The sequence below is a fragment of the Halichoeres trimaculatus genome, unplaced genomic scaffold (genome assembly GCF_033239565.1).
Source record: "Halichoeres trimaculatus isolate MK-OKI-2021-1 unplaced genomic scaffold, fHalTri1.1 fHalTri1_scaffold_10, whole genome shotgun sequence".
NCBI lineage: Eukaryota > Metazoa > Chordata > Actinopteri > Labriformes > Labridae > Halichoeres > Halichoeres trimaculatus.
In genome coordinates, this window is record NW_027437187.1 from 25,319,292 (window position 1) to 25,336,888 (window position 17,597).

General features: G+C 39.8%; 1 protein-coding gene across 3 annotated transcripts in view; it reads right to left on the bottom strand.

The window, feature by feature from the left end:
* Positions 1 to 288: 288 nt before the first annotated feature.
* Positions 289 to 17,597, bottom strand: part of tmem117 (transmembrane protein 117) — a 58,995-nt gene continuing 41,686 nt past the window's right edge. For all 3 annotated transcript variants that reach the window (XM_074678472.1, XM_074678470.1, XM_074678471.1), the window contains exons 5-8: positions 12,641 to 12,738; positions 9,340 to 9,499; positions 6,195 to 6,324; positions 289 to 3,569 (exon numbers count right to left, since the gene is read on the bottom strand). In XM_074678472.1, coding sequence (XP_074534573.1) covers positions 2,908 to 3,569; positions 6,195 to 6,324; positions 9,340 to 9,499; positions 12,641 to 12,738 — 1,050 coding nt within the window. In that variant the 3' untranslated portion in view covers positions 289 to 2,907. The remainder of the gene's footprint in view (positions 3,570 to 6,194; positions 6,325 to 9,339; positions 9,500 to 12,640; positions 12,739 to 17,597) is intronic.

The window sequence follows — 17,597 nt, forward strand, 5'->3', positions numbered from 1 at the left end:
TTACTAATCTGAGCCAGGTGTCATACCCATGCAGGCTATATATGCAAGTGTCCTTGTGAAGATAGTATCATTATTTCTCATATTGCCTGATTAATTGGGTCAGTAGCTGCAAGAAGCTTGACCTGTGCTGTTGCCAGGCAACTATTTCCCAAGCTTATGGAACAAACATTAACTAGAACTTTTCTCTCTGGGAATTACATAACCAGAGCAACCTTGTTAAAAATATCTGATATTCATGCCACAAAAAGTCAGGAAAAAACAAGTAAGTAAAAAATGTATTAATTTATTGAAAACAGAAGGTTAAACTGACGTACATCTCCTTAAGTAAAGCACAAACACGCAGCAACTGAATGATGTGTCATCCTTTGAACAAAAACAAATTAAAACGGTTTCAACAACAAATTAAAAACCCTCAAATGTGACAAACACAATAAATTACAAACAGATGAGACTTCTTTTCAAGTCCAAAAAAGGTTCTGCCCTTTGGTGTGACACTCATTTTCAATGTCCTAAGAGCTGTACGGTATAAAAGGATAATTAAAGAACTCATCACTGCAAACAAATTATGCTAAATAGAGTGACCTCTTCACAGAATGGCCTCTGTCAAAAACAAATGTGGTAGCAAACACCTACAAAACAAGCAAGCCTCCAGTGCACACATGCATACACATTCTACACACAACATGCACTATTAGGTAAAAAAACATCCTTTATAGATACAAATGGACGCTTTCGTCTCAGTACACACACAGACACACACAGACACACACACTCACTGGATTCCTTTAGAGACTCAAGAGACTTGAGAGTCGAATGCTGGGTATTCAGTATTTACGGGCATATCATTGTCATAAATCAATACATTTGAAAAAAAAATAGATTACAGAATAACTAAAGTTGCCTTTGGACTGCATTTTTAAGGAACATAATATTGTTGAATTTTTTATTAATCATAATTATTATACTGCTTATTGATTCTGTTTTTCTACAACCCTAATTCCCTAAAAGGTCAGGAAGCTGAGTAAACAAAAGAAAAAAAAAAAAAAAAGATTCACATTCCCAATCCCTCACAATATCTTTTAAACACAAGCCAAAATGCCTGTGACTTAGGAGAGATGGAGCCTGTGTAAGATGGACTAAGGCTCACTGTTAATTATCCTGTGGTCATTTCAATCACCTTTACTGAGAGATGATGCCAAAGAAAAGTGACATGTCCCTGTTCTAACTTTTCTGAAAAATGTGGCGTCAAATTTAAATTAAGCAAATACTTTTCATATAACAAAATAGTTTCAACATCTGTCCTTATATTAATTTTAATTAAATAAATATAATTTACGAACCAGCAAATTTTGTTGTTACTGACCTAAATTTTAAGAACTGGGGTTATTAAGCCATTGAATAACATAAAGGGAAAAAAAAAATAATTAAAAGTCACTTAAAAGACATTTAACTTCATTTTGACTCACAGAGGGTATGTCCCAGGCTACATTTCTCTGTATTAAAAAAACAAAAATTTCCCAGGACTGAGGTGTAAGGGTGAGTATTTTTCAAGACATTATTGAACATTACAGCCCATTATAATACAGAGTGATGCATTAGAATATAATAGTTTCACTCTTCTTCAATCTTTTTAAAGTATGTATACCATATATGTCTTTGAGAAGTAGCATATACTTTGCAGTATGTGTTCAAAACACTGTATTATTGGTACCTTTGGTCAAAGTACTCACTGGTGTGAAAAATACAGCATGGTTAGTAATTTAAATATAGTTCAGTTAGTATCTCCACAATGCAAAAAATAACTGAAGGGCATCCTAGTTTTTGGCAAAAACCTCCAAATATACGTTTTTAAAGAGACTGCCAAGCTTGTGAAAATATTTAAAAAGGCAGAGAAAACTTTCAAAGTCAGTGGAAAGATAAATGCTGCAGGTTTCAGTTGCATTCCAAATCATGTTTCTTTTAACAGTGGGATAACATTTTAAATAAATAAATAAATATGTTTTCATGCATTTCCCATGACTTCAAAACTGCTTCTAAAACTTTTAAGGTTTATCTAGACATAAAGAAGCCCTGAGCTTTGGAGCAGGAGCCTCCCCTGCACTTCAATGGTATGTTTATGCCAAGGGCAAAACCAACCGTCTGACTCAGTTGCTATTCAGTCCAGGTGCGGCAGCCACATAAGCAATCATGAGGTGGCTTGTTGGTTTGCTATTTGATCTCTGCTGATTTCATTATTATTTCTGCAACTGATATCAAGTGAGAGAGTATGAAAAGGTCGTCATAGTACATTGATGTTTAAATGATAGCATTTCACAGAAGAGTTATGCATTGAGAATCAAGCAGGAGAGACATCAGAGGAAGATAACTTAAAATGCATAAAGTCTGAGGATCAAATGAGGTAACAATTGTCTGCATGATATGAGAGAATATATAAGACATTTATATCGGGAGCAATAAGGACATCTTCCATATCGTTGCTCATTAGTTATAGACAGTTCTGTATACCAACTTATAAAATGTAAAGGCACTAGTGTAGCTGTAACACTGGTTTGAAACAATAAAATCCTCTTGACAGCTGTCACAGCTGTACAAAAACTCCTCTATATAGGCACCGAAGCTTTGTAATTTACCATGAAAAATTCCAGATATGAAAATGCAAAATTCAAGCAAGCACCATGTCAATTAAGAGTTTGCATTCTGTTTGAAAAGGTGTTAGTTATCAGAATTGGCGCCATTGAAGCGGGTTTTTGAAAAGATTATTTTACAAAAATATATTCCCACAAATACATCTCTTATGGTCAGAACTCTTTTTTTCTGATGCCCTTGATCAGTGTCTGAGAGAATGACACATTGACATTTCCAACCTGCCTTCAATCTTTTGGTTCACAGTTTCTGCAGCTCATAGGGTCAAGGAGAGAGCTTGCTGACATCAAAAGAAACAGCTGGTTCTTCCAGCGGTGCACAGTCGATCACGATGCTCGGATGTGTCTCTTGAGTTTCCATAGAAATAGTAGAGTTCGTAGAGGGCGTCGCTCCAAAGTGCGGCCCATCCACTGATAGAAGCATGGGTGTCCCCGATCGTTTCAGACTGTCACACATTGTCACATGCATCTCCTCCGGCGTCACCCCCATCTCCTTACTGTACTCAGATGGTGACTTTCTCTTTATCCTTTCGTACGTCTTGTCCTGGTTTTCCGTGAAGGTCTCGCTGTCTTGAAATCGCCCAAACAACCAAATGAAGAACCCAAAGAGGACAAACGCAGCCAGGCTCGGGATGAACGCGAGGCACTTGACATCCAGGCTGGATCCAACGTAGCGGCTGTGGAGAAACATGTCTCGCTCCACGTAGGTCAGGTTGGTGCGGGGGTTGATGGTGGTGGAGCGCCACTCGTAGGTGAGTGTACTGTGGTTGAACTCGCTGAGTGTTTCTGGCTCCTCAACCGTGAAGATCTTCTCCCCAGGCCCGACGTACTGACCGTACTCATAGGGCCTGTAGAAGATCTGGTTCTTCCACATGTTGAGGTCCAAAATCAGCACAAGAAAGATGATGCCATAGTTGAACCACTTCCCTGTGAAAGACACATTAGACAACAAACTAGACCGTTAACAAATGAGCAAGAATCAAGGGCCAACCCAGTACTTAGAACAACCAACCCACAAGTTATTTGGTGTGGCTGGTGATATATATTGTCAATGTAATTCCTCCTCGTCTTGTGGTGTAAAAGTAAAGCCAAATCCTCCACACAGTTTTGTTGACCATTGACTGTTCATTACATGGTCTTCGTCACTCTTATTAGCAGTTGCCATGTTGGCAATGCAGTTATATCCTAGCTTTGGTGAATCTGGCATGAGGTGGAGTTGAAGCAGGTTAACCTCCTTGGTAACAGCTAGTGTGCCGCCTGTCAGTCAAGTAGACTGTGGCCTAAACTATGCAAATCTCATTATCTGTTGAAGTACACATTTAAAAAACATTCACACTTGGTTCATGTGTCATTAAAGAAATTAGCTGGTCAGACCAAAATGTTTAGGGTTTTTTGTGGAAAATTTAGACTTTTGGAATAGGTAGGTTTTTTCTCATAGTCCTCACTCAAGGAACTTCAGCTTTTAGTACTTCCTCATTGGCTTCACTTTTTAATACCAGAGATTGCCACTTGGTGATGACGTTTTGCACAAATTATATAACTCTGGATGCACAGTAGAGATCTGATGGTAGAGCAAATATCCTTTGGGGCATCACTGTCCGAAAAACTGATGGATTTCCTGTCAGACCTTAAGGGTTATGAAAAATTCAGTGACTCTTGTGCTATCTATTGCTGTTCCTTCTCTTCACTGCTAAGCCTCATTTTTCAACAGAGTTGTCAATCATGGCGGCAAATTATGTATTACCAATACGTTGACATGGGGGCGGTGAGCTTTATGTAGCCTATACTGCAGTTAAGCAGCAGTTTTTAGCTTGGTTTTGGGGGAGGGTTCATACTGCTCATCTTTTCATTCAGTCAATGGTAGAAACAAATCACAGTATCAAGTGTCAATAACATACAACAGAATACAGTTACCAGTAGAGCATCATGTTAAAGCTGGTGAGAGTCAGCAGTTTGTACTTCTATCCATATTTCTAATTTTTAATCAAAATGTTATAAGAAGAAAGCCTTGATTTAGGTCAATACTCTGGATATTGTAGGTTCGTGGATGAAAAAATAGTAACAAAGCATCCCTGCTTTACAGATCACTTCACAGACAGGCAGACAGATGTACAGTGAAAGTCTTCTCCAAACAACACTTAGAGGAAAGATCCAGACAGATGACTATGCAGTCACGTTCAAATACCAGCAATCCCTGTCTCTTTGCATGCAGCTCATGTATTGAGACTGATAGCTCCATTTGCAGGTGCTACTTCCTTTATAGTATCGTCTAACAAGATCACTACATTACCATGAGACAACCATCTCCCCAGGTTGACTGATCGCAGGCAGATGTCTCTGCGGGTATTCGTGACACTGCTCCCTTCCTCTGCCAGAGATATGCTGTTAATAAGCTTTTAGTTAAACCAATCACGTTGTGCTGGAGCCATTCCCATAATGCTTAATGGATATGCAACGCATTAGGGTTAACAACCTTTCGCGAATCACTGAGCGTTTGAACTGCTTAACATCTAGCACAGGAACATTGGTTTTGCCTTCTCTTTATGGTTGTGAGATGCCGTGTGCACGCAAGCGGTGCAAAATGGAGAAACAAGGAGGATGGTTTGAACTGGGAAATATACTCGCTCATGGAGTACATTAAGGTTGGGATGTGAAAGATGATGAGATGTGCGTCTGGCACGACAGGGAGGAAGACAAGAAGCAGGGAACATTGGAGCTACCTGCGTCAGCTACACATGTATTATGAATGTTTGCTGTGGTTTAACTATCAAAGCCTTTCCCACATGGAAGCTAGAGAAAACTAGAGCGAAGGAGGTATGTTTGGAACACAAGTCAGAAATGGGTCAAAGACGGGACTTTCTCATGGACATGTTTCAGAGCCCTGCAGAGAAAGGAATGCTGACAATTTCTTTCTTACCTGGCTTTCTTTTATTTTTTGTTTCCTCTTATCTTTCCATTGGCTTTCTTTCTTTCTTCTCTCTTTCCAACCTTCCTTTCTTTATTTGTAACTTTTCTGTCTTTCTTTTTCTTACTTCAGTGTTTCCCTGTTCCCATCCATCCTTCCTATTTCCCTCCTTTCTTCCTTTCATTTTACCCATCTTCTCCATTCCCTCTTCCTCCCTGCATCCTGTTTTCACTGCTTTCATTCCATCAGTAATTTAGCTCTTTCCTATTTCCCTCCTGTATTCCTCCTTTCCTTCCTTTTGTTATCCTTCCTTCCTTCCTTTCCTCCTTCCTTTCTTTCCTTTTTATTTGCCTTCCTTTTTTCTTTCCCTCCTTACTTCCTTTATTCCTTATTTCCCTTTGCCCTGCCTTCTTTCTCCATGTTTTCTGCTCTAAATAACCACATTTTCAAACAAAAAAAACCCTGTACATACAGAATGTTTGTAAGTATTTTTTTTTTAACATTTTCAGGGATTTATGGGGTATTCATGTTATTATGAAATTGGGTATTAAAAGAAGAGAAAGCTGTAGTGCATGGTGGACTTGTGATAAAACACTGAGGTGTCCCTGTTCTCTGTATGCAGCAGCTGTTTCAGGGTCAGTCTGTACCTGTGATGTGGATGTGATACTCCTCTTTAAAGATTCTCTTGCAGACTGGAAGCTTAACCTTTACATGCGTCGTTGACATTCCTGGCAGATTCATATCCAGGTCACCCATGAAGTGAGGGAACTCCCAGTCCTGAAAGACACACACACATCCACACACACGCACATACATTGAAATGCACATTGAAATACAGCTCCCTGCTGTAATAATGCAGCCTCAGCTGTAGAAAATTGAACAAATTTGAGAAACACATTGCATGACAAATGTCAAACATGTATGGTGCTGCACTGGATGTCAAACACTTCACTGGAATTTCTCATTTCAGCTGATATTATTTCTGTGTGGAGAATCCACAGGTCAAACATGGTTGCAGACTTCAGATGACACGGTGTGTTGGCAGGCCTTTAGAGTGTGCTTATGTAAAGTGTGTCACATCAACAGGCACCCAAAGTGACAGCAGGAAGCTGACCCCATGCTGTCATTTTGCTCCTTTTGCTCATGTGTGTTTGTATCTAGTGGGTGGTGACTTTAAGAAAATGGCAGTGCCAACTGTTAATGAGGTGGACATGGCAAAAGTGTAAGAAATTAAATTTAGGAGAAACATTTTATGGTTGGCAAGAAAAAAATAATTTGCATATTTCTTCCTCATTTGCAAATCTGGGATCTTCAAAAAGTGAACTTATTACTTTCTTTACTTTATTTCTAAATCAATAATAAAAAAAATATCACTTCTAAAATTGTATCAGTTAGTTAAAAGGTAGCATCATTTTTGCATCCCAAAAATAATCAATTGTACCCATTGTTTACATTAAAGCAAGTATACAAAAGCTCTTAGCTTCTAAAACACTGCTTTGAGAGTTTTCCTGGACTTTTTTTATATTAAAGTCATGGTTTTGTAAAATCTTATGAGAAAAATTTTCCCTTTGCAAAAAGAACGTGTGTTTTTTTCAACGCAAGTAACACAAGTGTTTGTTTCACAGTCAGTGATACATAGTGTTAATTTTGTTAACTACTCTCAGAGTGAAAAGTTTGTTTTCACGAAGCTAATAAATGTCCTCAAACACCACCTGCAATTAGTCACTTAATATAATCAAAGCAAGTAATTAAGATGACACAGAGACGTGACAAAGAGAATTTAAATGTTTCAGAAATGTTCCTTTCTGCTGCGCCAATTTAATAATCTTGCAAATGAGCTTTTGTCATCTCTATTTCAGGAAAGAAAAAAAAATAAGGCTCATAATTTCAGCGATTTCATTTTTAGATGAGCTACATTTCCCCTCTTTTCCCTATTACTTGCAGCCACTGCATCACATTACAGCATGTCTGCTTTCACTATATCCTCATGTGATCCAGAGAGTCCCATGCCAATATCTGTGAGGAGCCTAACAGCTTGGTGATGGCCCCCTGGATATTAATTAAGTCCTCCTCTCCTCTTCCATAGAGGCAGTATCTGTTGCTAGAGCAATAACAGGCATGACGTTCGAAGCCATGCACTTTCCTTAGACGAAATAATGAGTCTCTATACATAAGAAGAGTAAACAGGCAGGGTACATCAGCTTATCATCTCGGTATGTTAATGTGTATGCTTACACACAAAAGACGCAGAAGTCTGACATTCAGCTGGAGAACAATTACACACGAAACTATGAAAAAAGTAAAACCCAGCTCGAAGGCAAATCCAGACAGGTCAGTAATTGGGGCATTAATTAGTTTGTGAACAACAGCACCCATATTTTCTCATGAAGATGGGGGATTAACTATGGCACCCTGTGCTCCAAACACAGAGGTTGGATGAAGCTGTAGGCTGCATGAAGTTTTATTGACTGGTGGACATCACTGCCCGAGCTGTGTTCCGGCGCACTCATAAATAACACGTAGTAAACATGCTTGCTGTACAGTGTGCAGAAAATGAGGAGGGTGCATCGTAAACAGATCCATGTGAGTGGTGGGATGATATACCGCTGAGTTAAACGGGAAAGGAAGCCATGGGTTCAGACCGACACAGTGAGTGAAACGGAGATGTCAAAACAAGGAACGTGCCCTTCATGTCACATCAGGTCTGTGGCTGTTGTTGGAAGCGGGAAAAATAAGCTGGTCTCAGCGAGATACAGGCATGTTTGTGAGGGAGCGCTTGCACAGAGCTGTTTCTATATATCTGCATAATCACAATAATTGGGTAAATGAATGAGAAAAACAGCACAGAGTGAAGTAATTACCGGGCCGAGCAGCTGGAGGCCCCGCTTACAATAATGAATTGTTTCAATGAGAGCATCTAGGAATCACTTTTAGTGCTACTGTTGTAGTAATACATGCTACCATGGTAAATATAGTGGTGTCTTTGCCAGGTTCCTGTGGACTGCTACATCAGTAACACTAGAGGAAGCTTGTTGTAATTAGCATAACCAACACAGAAGAAACATATATTAAGGATTACACCAAATGTGAGGTTTGCAGTGTGTCCTCTAATACCCACAAACATAATATGCTCATTAAGCTTTTGGAGGAGCCGTGTTGATTCAGGCTCGCAGTCAAACCACATACATGTTTGGCCTGCAGTTCTGGCTTCTGGTAAGTGGTGTTAAAAATGGAAATAATAATAAAAATGTCTTCTCCTACTCTCTTTCCCTGGGTTGTGTGTGTTTTTTTGCCAGACAAATACATTTGCATATTCATGAGGCACTGACACAGGCTTTATTGATGCTCACTCTCCCGTGGGAAGGAGGACATTGGGTGGGAAAAAAGAAGGTGGGGAGGAGAAAAAGTGGGAAAAACTCTTGAAAAATATCCAGTGAGTCATCATTAAAGAAAATAAACTAAGCTCACAGGGGAGTAAGGGAGGACTGGGTGAGTTCATGGATAAGGTTGGGAAAAACAAAGGATTAAAGGGCTAAAAAAAGATATAAAAAAGAGTAAACAGAGTTTGTTCTAAGTATATATCTGTGGGTGTATGCGTGTGTCCGTGTGTTTGTGTCCATGCCAGCTGACAGCGATCAAACACCAAAGTCTCGCTGCTCTGTGCCGCAGTGCCCCATTGATGACTAAAGAGGGAGGAGGGAGGAAGAAGGGGAGCTGGCAAGATGGGTAGCAGGAGAAGCCAAGAGGCGTCCCAGCTCCCTGGTTTTAATTGGCCACATGGGAGCAGCCTACCTGCATGACAATGAGAAGGTCGAAGACCAAAATGAAGGAGGCCAGGAAGGCTCGGGAGACCTCGTCGCTGGGCAGGAAGCCGCGGTTCAGGTTGTCCCAGCTGATCCAGTCCGTACTGATGACCAAAACCACCACTGATGTCAGGGAGATGAGCACTGTCCTGCAGGGAGGGAACGGGATGGAGGACAGGACAGAGAGATGAGAGGAGAGGGGAAGGGAGACAAAAATAAGGGAATAAAGGACAGAAACAGAGAAAGAAAGACAGATTTATAAAGATATACAGAACGCTGAATTATTTCCTGAGGGAAATAGGTTATTGTTGCAGCAATAACATGAAAATGACAGTAAATGGACAGTAAGGAAACAGGGAACGGTATACACATGCAGTAAGTACTTCAGGTCACACAATAAAAGTACAGCAGACAATGTTTTTAGGCTCTAACTCCACTAACAGGCAAATAGACCCTTATATATAACACAATATGGTAACCAATGGTACATGATTATTATATAGTCTTGTGTCAATGTAGAGGATGTGTCTATGATTCAGAGGACAAAATAACACGTTAAATTCAACCATTATATCATGCAGTATTACAAAGGGACAATAATAGAAAAGAAAGGAAAGGCAAGGAAACGAAAGCAAAGAAAGGAAAGGAAAGGAAAGGAAAGGAAAGGAAAAGAAAGGAAAGGCAAGGAAACGAAAGGAAAGAAAGGAAAGGAAAGGATAGAAAGGGAAAAGAAAGGAAGGGAAAGGAAAGGAAAGGACAGAAAGGAAAGGTAAGGAAAGGAAAGAAAAGGTAAGGAAAGGAAAACAGAAGTTAGGAGAGGAGGAAAAAGTAGAAAAGCAATTACAAAGGAACAATAATGGAAAAGAAAGGAAAGGCAAGGAAATGAAAGGAAAGGAAGGAAAGAAAAGTAACACTAAGGAAAGGAAAGGAAAGGAAAGGAAAGGAAAGGAAAGGAAAGGAAAGGAAAGGAAAAGAAAGGAAAGGCAAAGAAAGGAAATAAAAGGAAAGGTGAGGAAAGGAAAAGATAGGAAATGAAAGGATAGGAAAAGAAAGGATAGGAAAAGAAAAAGATAGGAAAGGAAAGGAAATGAAGTAAAGGAAAGGAAAAGTGAGGAAAGGAAAGGAAAGGAAAGGAAAGGAAAGGAAAGGAAAGGAAAGGAAAGGAAAGGAAAGGAAAGGAAAGGAAAGAAGAAGAAACAAGGGAAAGGAAGGGAAAAAGAAAGGGAGGAAGGAAGGAAGGAAGGAAGGAAGGAAGGAAGGAAGGAAGGAAGGAAGGAAGGAAGGAAGGAAGGAAGGATGCAGAGTAAGGGAAAGGTGAAGAGGGGAAACAGGGCTGAGGAGGAAATGAAATGAGAGAATAGATGGTAGATAAGATGGAGGGAATTATGAAAGGAAAATGGAGAGAAGGCAGGAATTATTGAAGGAAGGTACAATAATTCAGAAAAAAAAACCCATAGAAAATGGGAATACCAGGAGAAAAGTGAGGTGAAAGAGATGACTCAAAGAGGATGGGGGGAGGACAACAGTGTAAGGAAGGCTAGGTTAGGAAAGGAAGAAGACTTCTGGAAAAGCAGGGAAAGGGAGAGAGGAGAAAGGAAGGAAAAAGCCAGTGGAGAGGGAAGTAGAGAAATGAAAGCAAAAGCAGTAGGAGCAGGAAAAGGAAGGAAAATGTCAATAGAGACCAGTAGATGTGGGTCAGGCAGGAAAGAAGTACATTTTTTAAATTACCAAAGTAAAAGCTCTCTAAAAAATACGAATAAATCAATGTTCCTGTGGTATGGTGTCAGACCAGATGAGCTGCAAAGTTTATATTCTGTTTCTTGGAAGACAAACTGTTTTGCTTCCTCACACACGTAAAATGAAGGAATGAATAAATCAAGTGCTGTTCGGTTTCTCCTTTTCATGGACTCAATAATGTATCGAACAACAATTTTACCTTGATTTGAAAAATGGGAGCCAATAAAGCTTCCAGGAAGATGAATGCTCACGGAGGTACACTGTTTGTGGATGCAGATAGAATGCAATTCAAACCATACAGTGAACATATTTCCATAAATTTACATATCTGACATATCATGTTTTATTTTACCTGGATACAGTGATTGCTGTTATCCCTCTCTGAATTGTGTTCTGCACCACTCTGCTGTAATTCTGCATTCAGTTTTTGCTGGAAGGGAAAATCCTCAGCCGTATGAGGCGAGGCACAACGACAAGGGTCGGTATTATTCTCTGTCTACTCTGTCTCAGCGTCACCCACTGGTTTCTGTGCCGTTGTGTTCCTTCTCATTCCACACATCAGCTAGCTGCAGTGCAGAGACAGACTGCCAGCTTCATCCCATTCCAGCAGTTAGAGGGAAACATTTTGGGGGTTTTATTATTCCACAGCGGGTTTTTTTTTTTTTTTTCAGCTCCCGGTTTTTACAATTTGGCACAACCCTTAAGCCAATATTGACGAAGCACATTCAGCATCACTTTTACAATCTTAATTCAAGCTTTGAATTTTAAGCGTTTGCTCGTCAAATCTAGCATTGATTGTGACAGTGTGAGCCAAGGCGTCGGTCAATAAAATGAAGGGCTGCAGAAGGGGTTGTGGGATAATTTGGCTGCTTGCATTCCAGTCGCAGGTGAATCAATCCTGCAAAAGGAAATTTTTAACGTCTAACGTCTTTGAAGTCAGAGATGTCAGCGTCTTTAGCTTTCTGCTTACATATCAAACAGAAGTCAAACTGCGTCAGCCATCTCCTCCTCTTCACATATCCTTCACCTCTTACTGTGACCCTAAATGGAGCCACTGGAGAGGCGTTTGTATGCTATATTTGACTGACAGCGCTGAGACACTTTAGTGGAAGAATGCTGCTGGGACCATCCGTTGGTGGTGTAACACATCTAAACAGGCGAACGTTTCTACTCGACCCTCTTGTAATGGGCGTATCAGACATGGTGTGCAGCGTTTGTTTAGCACTTATTTAAGGGTCACAGCTTGTGGTGCGAGAAGTAAAAGGCAGGGCCATGGTTTACCCCGCGACCTTGCTGTGTCCATTGATTTTTCACCCTGTTCCTCTAATTAAAGGTGCTGACACTGAGTGAGGGAAGATTAACACGGCTATTGACTGCGTGTTGCCCTGCAACGGGGATGGAGAGACTACATATGTATGCACAACACACACTCACACACTCATCTCCTGAGCCTTGGAGGAATATAAGAAGCATTACCAAAGTTAGTGGGAGTAAAAATTGGAGTGAAATCTTGCACATTTAGGCAAAGACAGACGTGAAAGGAGTCAAAGTACCAGAAGAGAACGATCCGGTTGTTGCCTTGTTTCCAGAACCTTCTTGCTGCTTTGCCCCAGTCTGGGTAGTGCTGATCCTGGAGCATCATGTCTGTCACCTGCAGGAAAAATACATTCTTTCAGTGAATATTGAACTTACTTATTAAAATTCACAGTTCTAGTGATAGGTTGAACTTAGCTTGGCACAAAGTTGGAGGGGACATTAGCACACAGGGCAAACATCTGGCTCTGTGTCCTAAACCGAATGTGACAATACCATTCTTACAGGCACATCTAACAGCTAAACTCCACCAGACCCATTTTTAGTGTCTGCTCTCACCTGAGCAGATAGGTTTCAATTCTTGCTCTACAGCACTGCCACTTTGTTTCAGATCCAGCAATCTGGGGCCCACCACAGCAGCTACACAAGACCTCTAGATTTTTTTTTATTTTCTCTATTTTATAGATCCCCTTTCTTTATTTGGCAAGGCATCGTGTAAAATATGTAACCATTTCCTATCCATATTATTTTGGAGGAATTGATTAAAACAGACATGAAGTGAAAGCTGTGGGTTTCAGTTGTTAGTAGTTTTAAGTCCTTTATTCTCTGCAAAGCAGGAAAAACAGTCATTAACATTTTTTTTTTTTTTGATCTGTCTCCTAACCTTTAAAAAGAATTGAGCAAATGAAGAATGGAATCTAAGACACAAGTGAAGAGAAGATGATCTGGTTGAAGATTTTGGTTCCAGTAAATTATGGTCTATTCTACAGTATTTCCAATAATTCTCATCTTTGCTGAGTTAAACTTAGCAAACCAATCTTAAAATAAAACTAAATCAAAACAGCCAACATGATAGATGTGGATCTCTTCTGGTTTTCATATCCTCTATTAACAAGTTACATACTCAGTCATGTTGCCTGTTGGGGTGTAGGGGTGGAAGAAAAAATTGAAAATCGATATATCTGGATTTTTTATTTAAAAAATAAAATTGGGATTCTTTGTCAAAAATAGTTTTTTTATTTTCTTCAAATTCAAATTCTTCATTTCAGTCTTTGTTTATAAACTGGATTGGAAAAAAGTTACCACTTTTCTCCAGCAGAGGGTAAAATGTTTTTCCCTGACTCTCGTGATGTACATTTTATGGAAAAATATGGCTCCTGATACAGTCTGTAGACATTACCATCATCTAGGGGTGGGTAAAAATACTGATGAATCAATGCATCAAAATATTGTCTTGCCCAATTCAATATCGATTCAGCAATTCCTCTGGATCGATTCATCTCCTGGCAAATGGGGGGAGTATGCGTGTTATTCCCGTTGTGTGGACGAGGGCCGTGGGAGACCAACCAACAAAAAAATGGCAGCCAAAGCATCAGTTTCAAAGTCGGACGTTTAGGTTGTTTTATTGCTCCAAAAGGTGAGGTAACGTACAAAGTGTTCATATGGGCCATGAAAATCGATAATCAAAGCAATTAAATCAATATCAAGTCAAATCAATATCGAATTAAAACCTTAAGAATCTAAATCGAATCGAATCATGAGGTTCTTAGCAATACCCAGCCCCACCATCATCAATTAACTTTTTCACTTGGTCTGGTGTAAAAAGTGAACTAAAAATCGTAAAACCCATAAATATTGAAGAATCGTAATTCAAATCGAATCAGCACCCTCAGAATCGCAGTAGAATCGAATCACAAGAATAGCATATCGTACAAGCCCTAATATCCTTTAATGTTTCTCACAACTCACAAAGATAGATGGAGATAGAATAAGCAGCAAAAGTCAGAACATCACTGGTGTTATCACCTCTGAGGAGAGTCAACTGTTGACTCTGGTGTCTCAGAACCTGCCCCCTCCATACTAGCTATCACCTCCTCTATCCAAACACAGAAGACAGAAGACAGAAGAGGAGGAAACATCAAGAGAAGACTCTGAGAGAGGTGTCAGAGGCAGATCCAGAGCTAGAAGCCTTACTCCCTTTGGGTTGGGCTGTACCCTCAACCTCATCTTACTCCCCCAATTTACACGAGGGAAGAGAGAAGAGGAGGAGAAAGAAAGAGAAGAGGAGGAGAAAGAGTGTTGAGAGATGTTTGAAAGGAGAGTGGGGAAAAGATCTGAGGAAAGAAGACAGAGAAAGGAAACAAAAAGTTTGTTTTCGAACTTTATTTTGGCCTTAGCTCGAATTACATCTCCCCATTTACTGAAATGTTTTAACAGCTTTGCCATCACCTTTACCACCTTTCAGAGCAGCTCTCCAAGCACACTCAGTTCTCCCTGATAGCCCATCATGCGATGAACCCTCTTCATCCTACTTCTACTGGACGAAACCCTAACTTTCCACCCTCACTGTTCCGTTTCTGCTGCCAAATCTGCATTAAGGCCATTTCTTCTCATTCACTTCCAGGCCATCATCGGTCTAATAAAAAACACTGTGCTTGGAACCGTGAAGCTAAAATTTAAGAAAGATAACTTTTTATGTTCCAATGTGAAAATGTCCCTGACCCCAAAATCACCCACACTCTTTGAAGAAGAGTAAAAGCTGTTACAATAACAAGGAATGCAATAATGCTCAATGCAAAAATGACGAGTTTCAGTGAGCTCTGTAGTCAGTAAGAAGATATGTGTTCATCCACAATCTGCACAAATATACATCTTACACCGTAAACTCCAAAGTTCAAATTACTTAATTGGATTAAGCTATTAAAACTTAAAATTTGCTAGTAAGGTTTAATTTACATAAGTGTCTGAGCTTTCAGTGTTGAAACTGATGATTTGTGTGACTGCATTTTGTAACCGTGAGTGAGGAGGGAACGCAGTCGACATGAGACCTTGCTGTACTTCTAGACGTGCAGCAGTGGCACAGGTTGTCTGTGCTCCACATTACACAGACTGTTTGTCTGTGCCTAAAAGCACGGACCAGCTGTCTGCGCTACTTGTAACATTGATCAGCTATTTATGCTCAAGGTGGTGTGGGCTGGCTGTCTGTGTCAAAAATAAGTAAATATATCTTTTATATTTTCCAAATTGGTTTTAAATAGCATGATAATCCAGTCAAAAATTTCATTTAATATATTAACCATTAGTCACACTGTAAAAAGTCAATAGGCACAATACCCCGTGCCATGGGGCGCAAACCACCAGTCAGTGCCGTGGGGCTCAAACAACCTGTGCCCCCTGAAGAACAATATTTCAATGTACAGCAGGGTCTCATATCTACTGCCTTGTCTCCTCACTCACAGTCACTAAAGTTATGAAATTAAAGCTGATTTTTGTTGTGATGGTGTTTGTAACCATGAGTGAGGAGGGAACACTGTGGATATGAGACCCAGCTGTACTTTAAAATGTTATTTAATTTAGTTGTTCAGATCTGCTTCAACTTTGTTTTTATTATTCCATTTACTTAATTCATACGGCAAATTTATTGATATCACATCTTTCAGTTTTGAGTAAGGTCAACTTATTATGTTTTACAGTGATATGCAATTTTTTTTAACATTTAATATTTTAATTTGTAACAAATACACATCAGGTTTATTTGATTAAAGACATTCACTAAAATGATTTTTCATAATAATTGTAAATACTTAAGATATTGAGTAAAATCAACGTGAGTTTTCATATTTCATATTTCATTACTTAGTTTTTTAAGGTATTTTTCAAGTAAACTCAACTTCTCTGGGTTTACAGTGTATAGATATTGTCTTGTTTTTGTCTTGTTTATTTTCTGCTCACACTGTCAGTGTTCTGATTCGATAATTGGTGCAGAGTTGTATGAAAAGCTTTTTTATTCCTAAGCATGAAAATCCCCCCCTGTCTTCTTTTTGTGAGAGCTGCTGCAGAGCCAAGGTCAGTTTGTCAATAAAGCGCCTCACTGCAGATACTGTTGCCCGTGTTAGAACAGGATTTGAATCAGGAGATCTCTTGCCATGTTTCTGGCCATGCAGCATTTCAAAAAACAGACACTTCCTGCTCATTCACAGAGTGCAGACATACCATAAATCTGCTCTGCCGAGGAGACGCAGAGGTCATCTTCAAAGAGCTTTGTTGAATTAATGGAATGTAAAAAACCTTGTGAGTAATTTCTAGAATCAGCACTTTGCCTCGGCCAAGTTTCCTCCTCTCACACCTTCGTCTCCCTGATTCACCTCCTCACTCCCTGCATCCTCCCCACCTTCCCTCTGACCAGACTTCCACATTTCCCCTTCACCTCTGTTTCTTACTCCTCACCTCCACCCGCCTCCCCCTCCTCTCCCGTTTCTCCTCTCGCAGCTCTCTTTCTCTGCAGTGTGTACTGTAGAATACTAATGTGACCAGTGAGGGAGCTTGTCAAGTTGTCTCAGTAGTCTGCATGCCGGTGTCAGAGCCCCACTCCTCCCACCACAGGTAGTCCACCCCCACTGGAGCTCCCCTCTTCACTTTGTGTTGACAAATGAACAGAGGAAGGTTTCTCCTCCAACACTCCCTGTTCCTCCTTGTGCATTCATTGTTTCCTCTGACCCTTCATAGATCAAACTACATGTTACTCAAAGGGGTTGGTAGCAGACTGCACACGTTCAACTAGGGCTGCACAATTAATCAAATTTAAACCGACATCGCAATTCTCAAAGACTGCAATTTAAAAAAAGAAAAAAAGAAAACGTTTAAAAGTGCATTTGAAAAGTGAATTCCACATGTTGACATATTTTACTTGTTGAGCCAGAGATTAGGTCTTATTTATATTTCTGCACTTTATTTAGTTTGGGATTCAGAGAGGAGAGGATTCATGGTTATTTTTCAAATTATTGTTCATACAATGCCTGTTTTTCTGCAGTGCTTTTCTTCCTTTCTCTGATTTTATTTAAGGTATTTGATCATAATTATATTACATGTCTACAAGGTTTGAAGTTAAATCAATCAGTCAATATTCTGCTGTGATGTGATATGTTATTCGTATCATTAATCTCATCACAGCTTAACATGCAGACCTGACCTACAGGA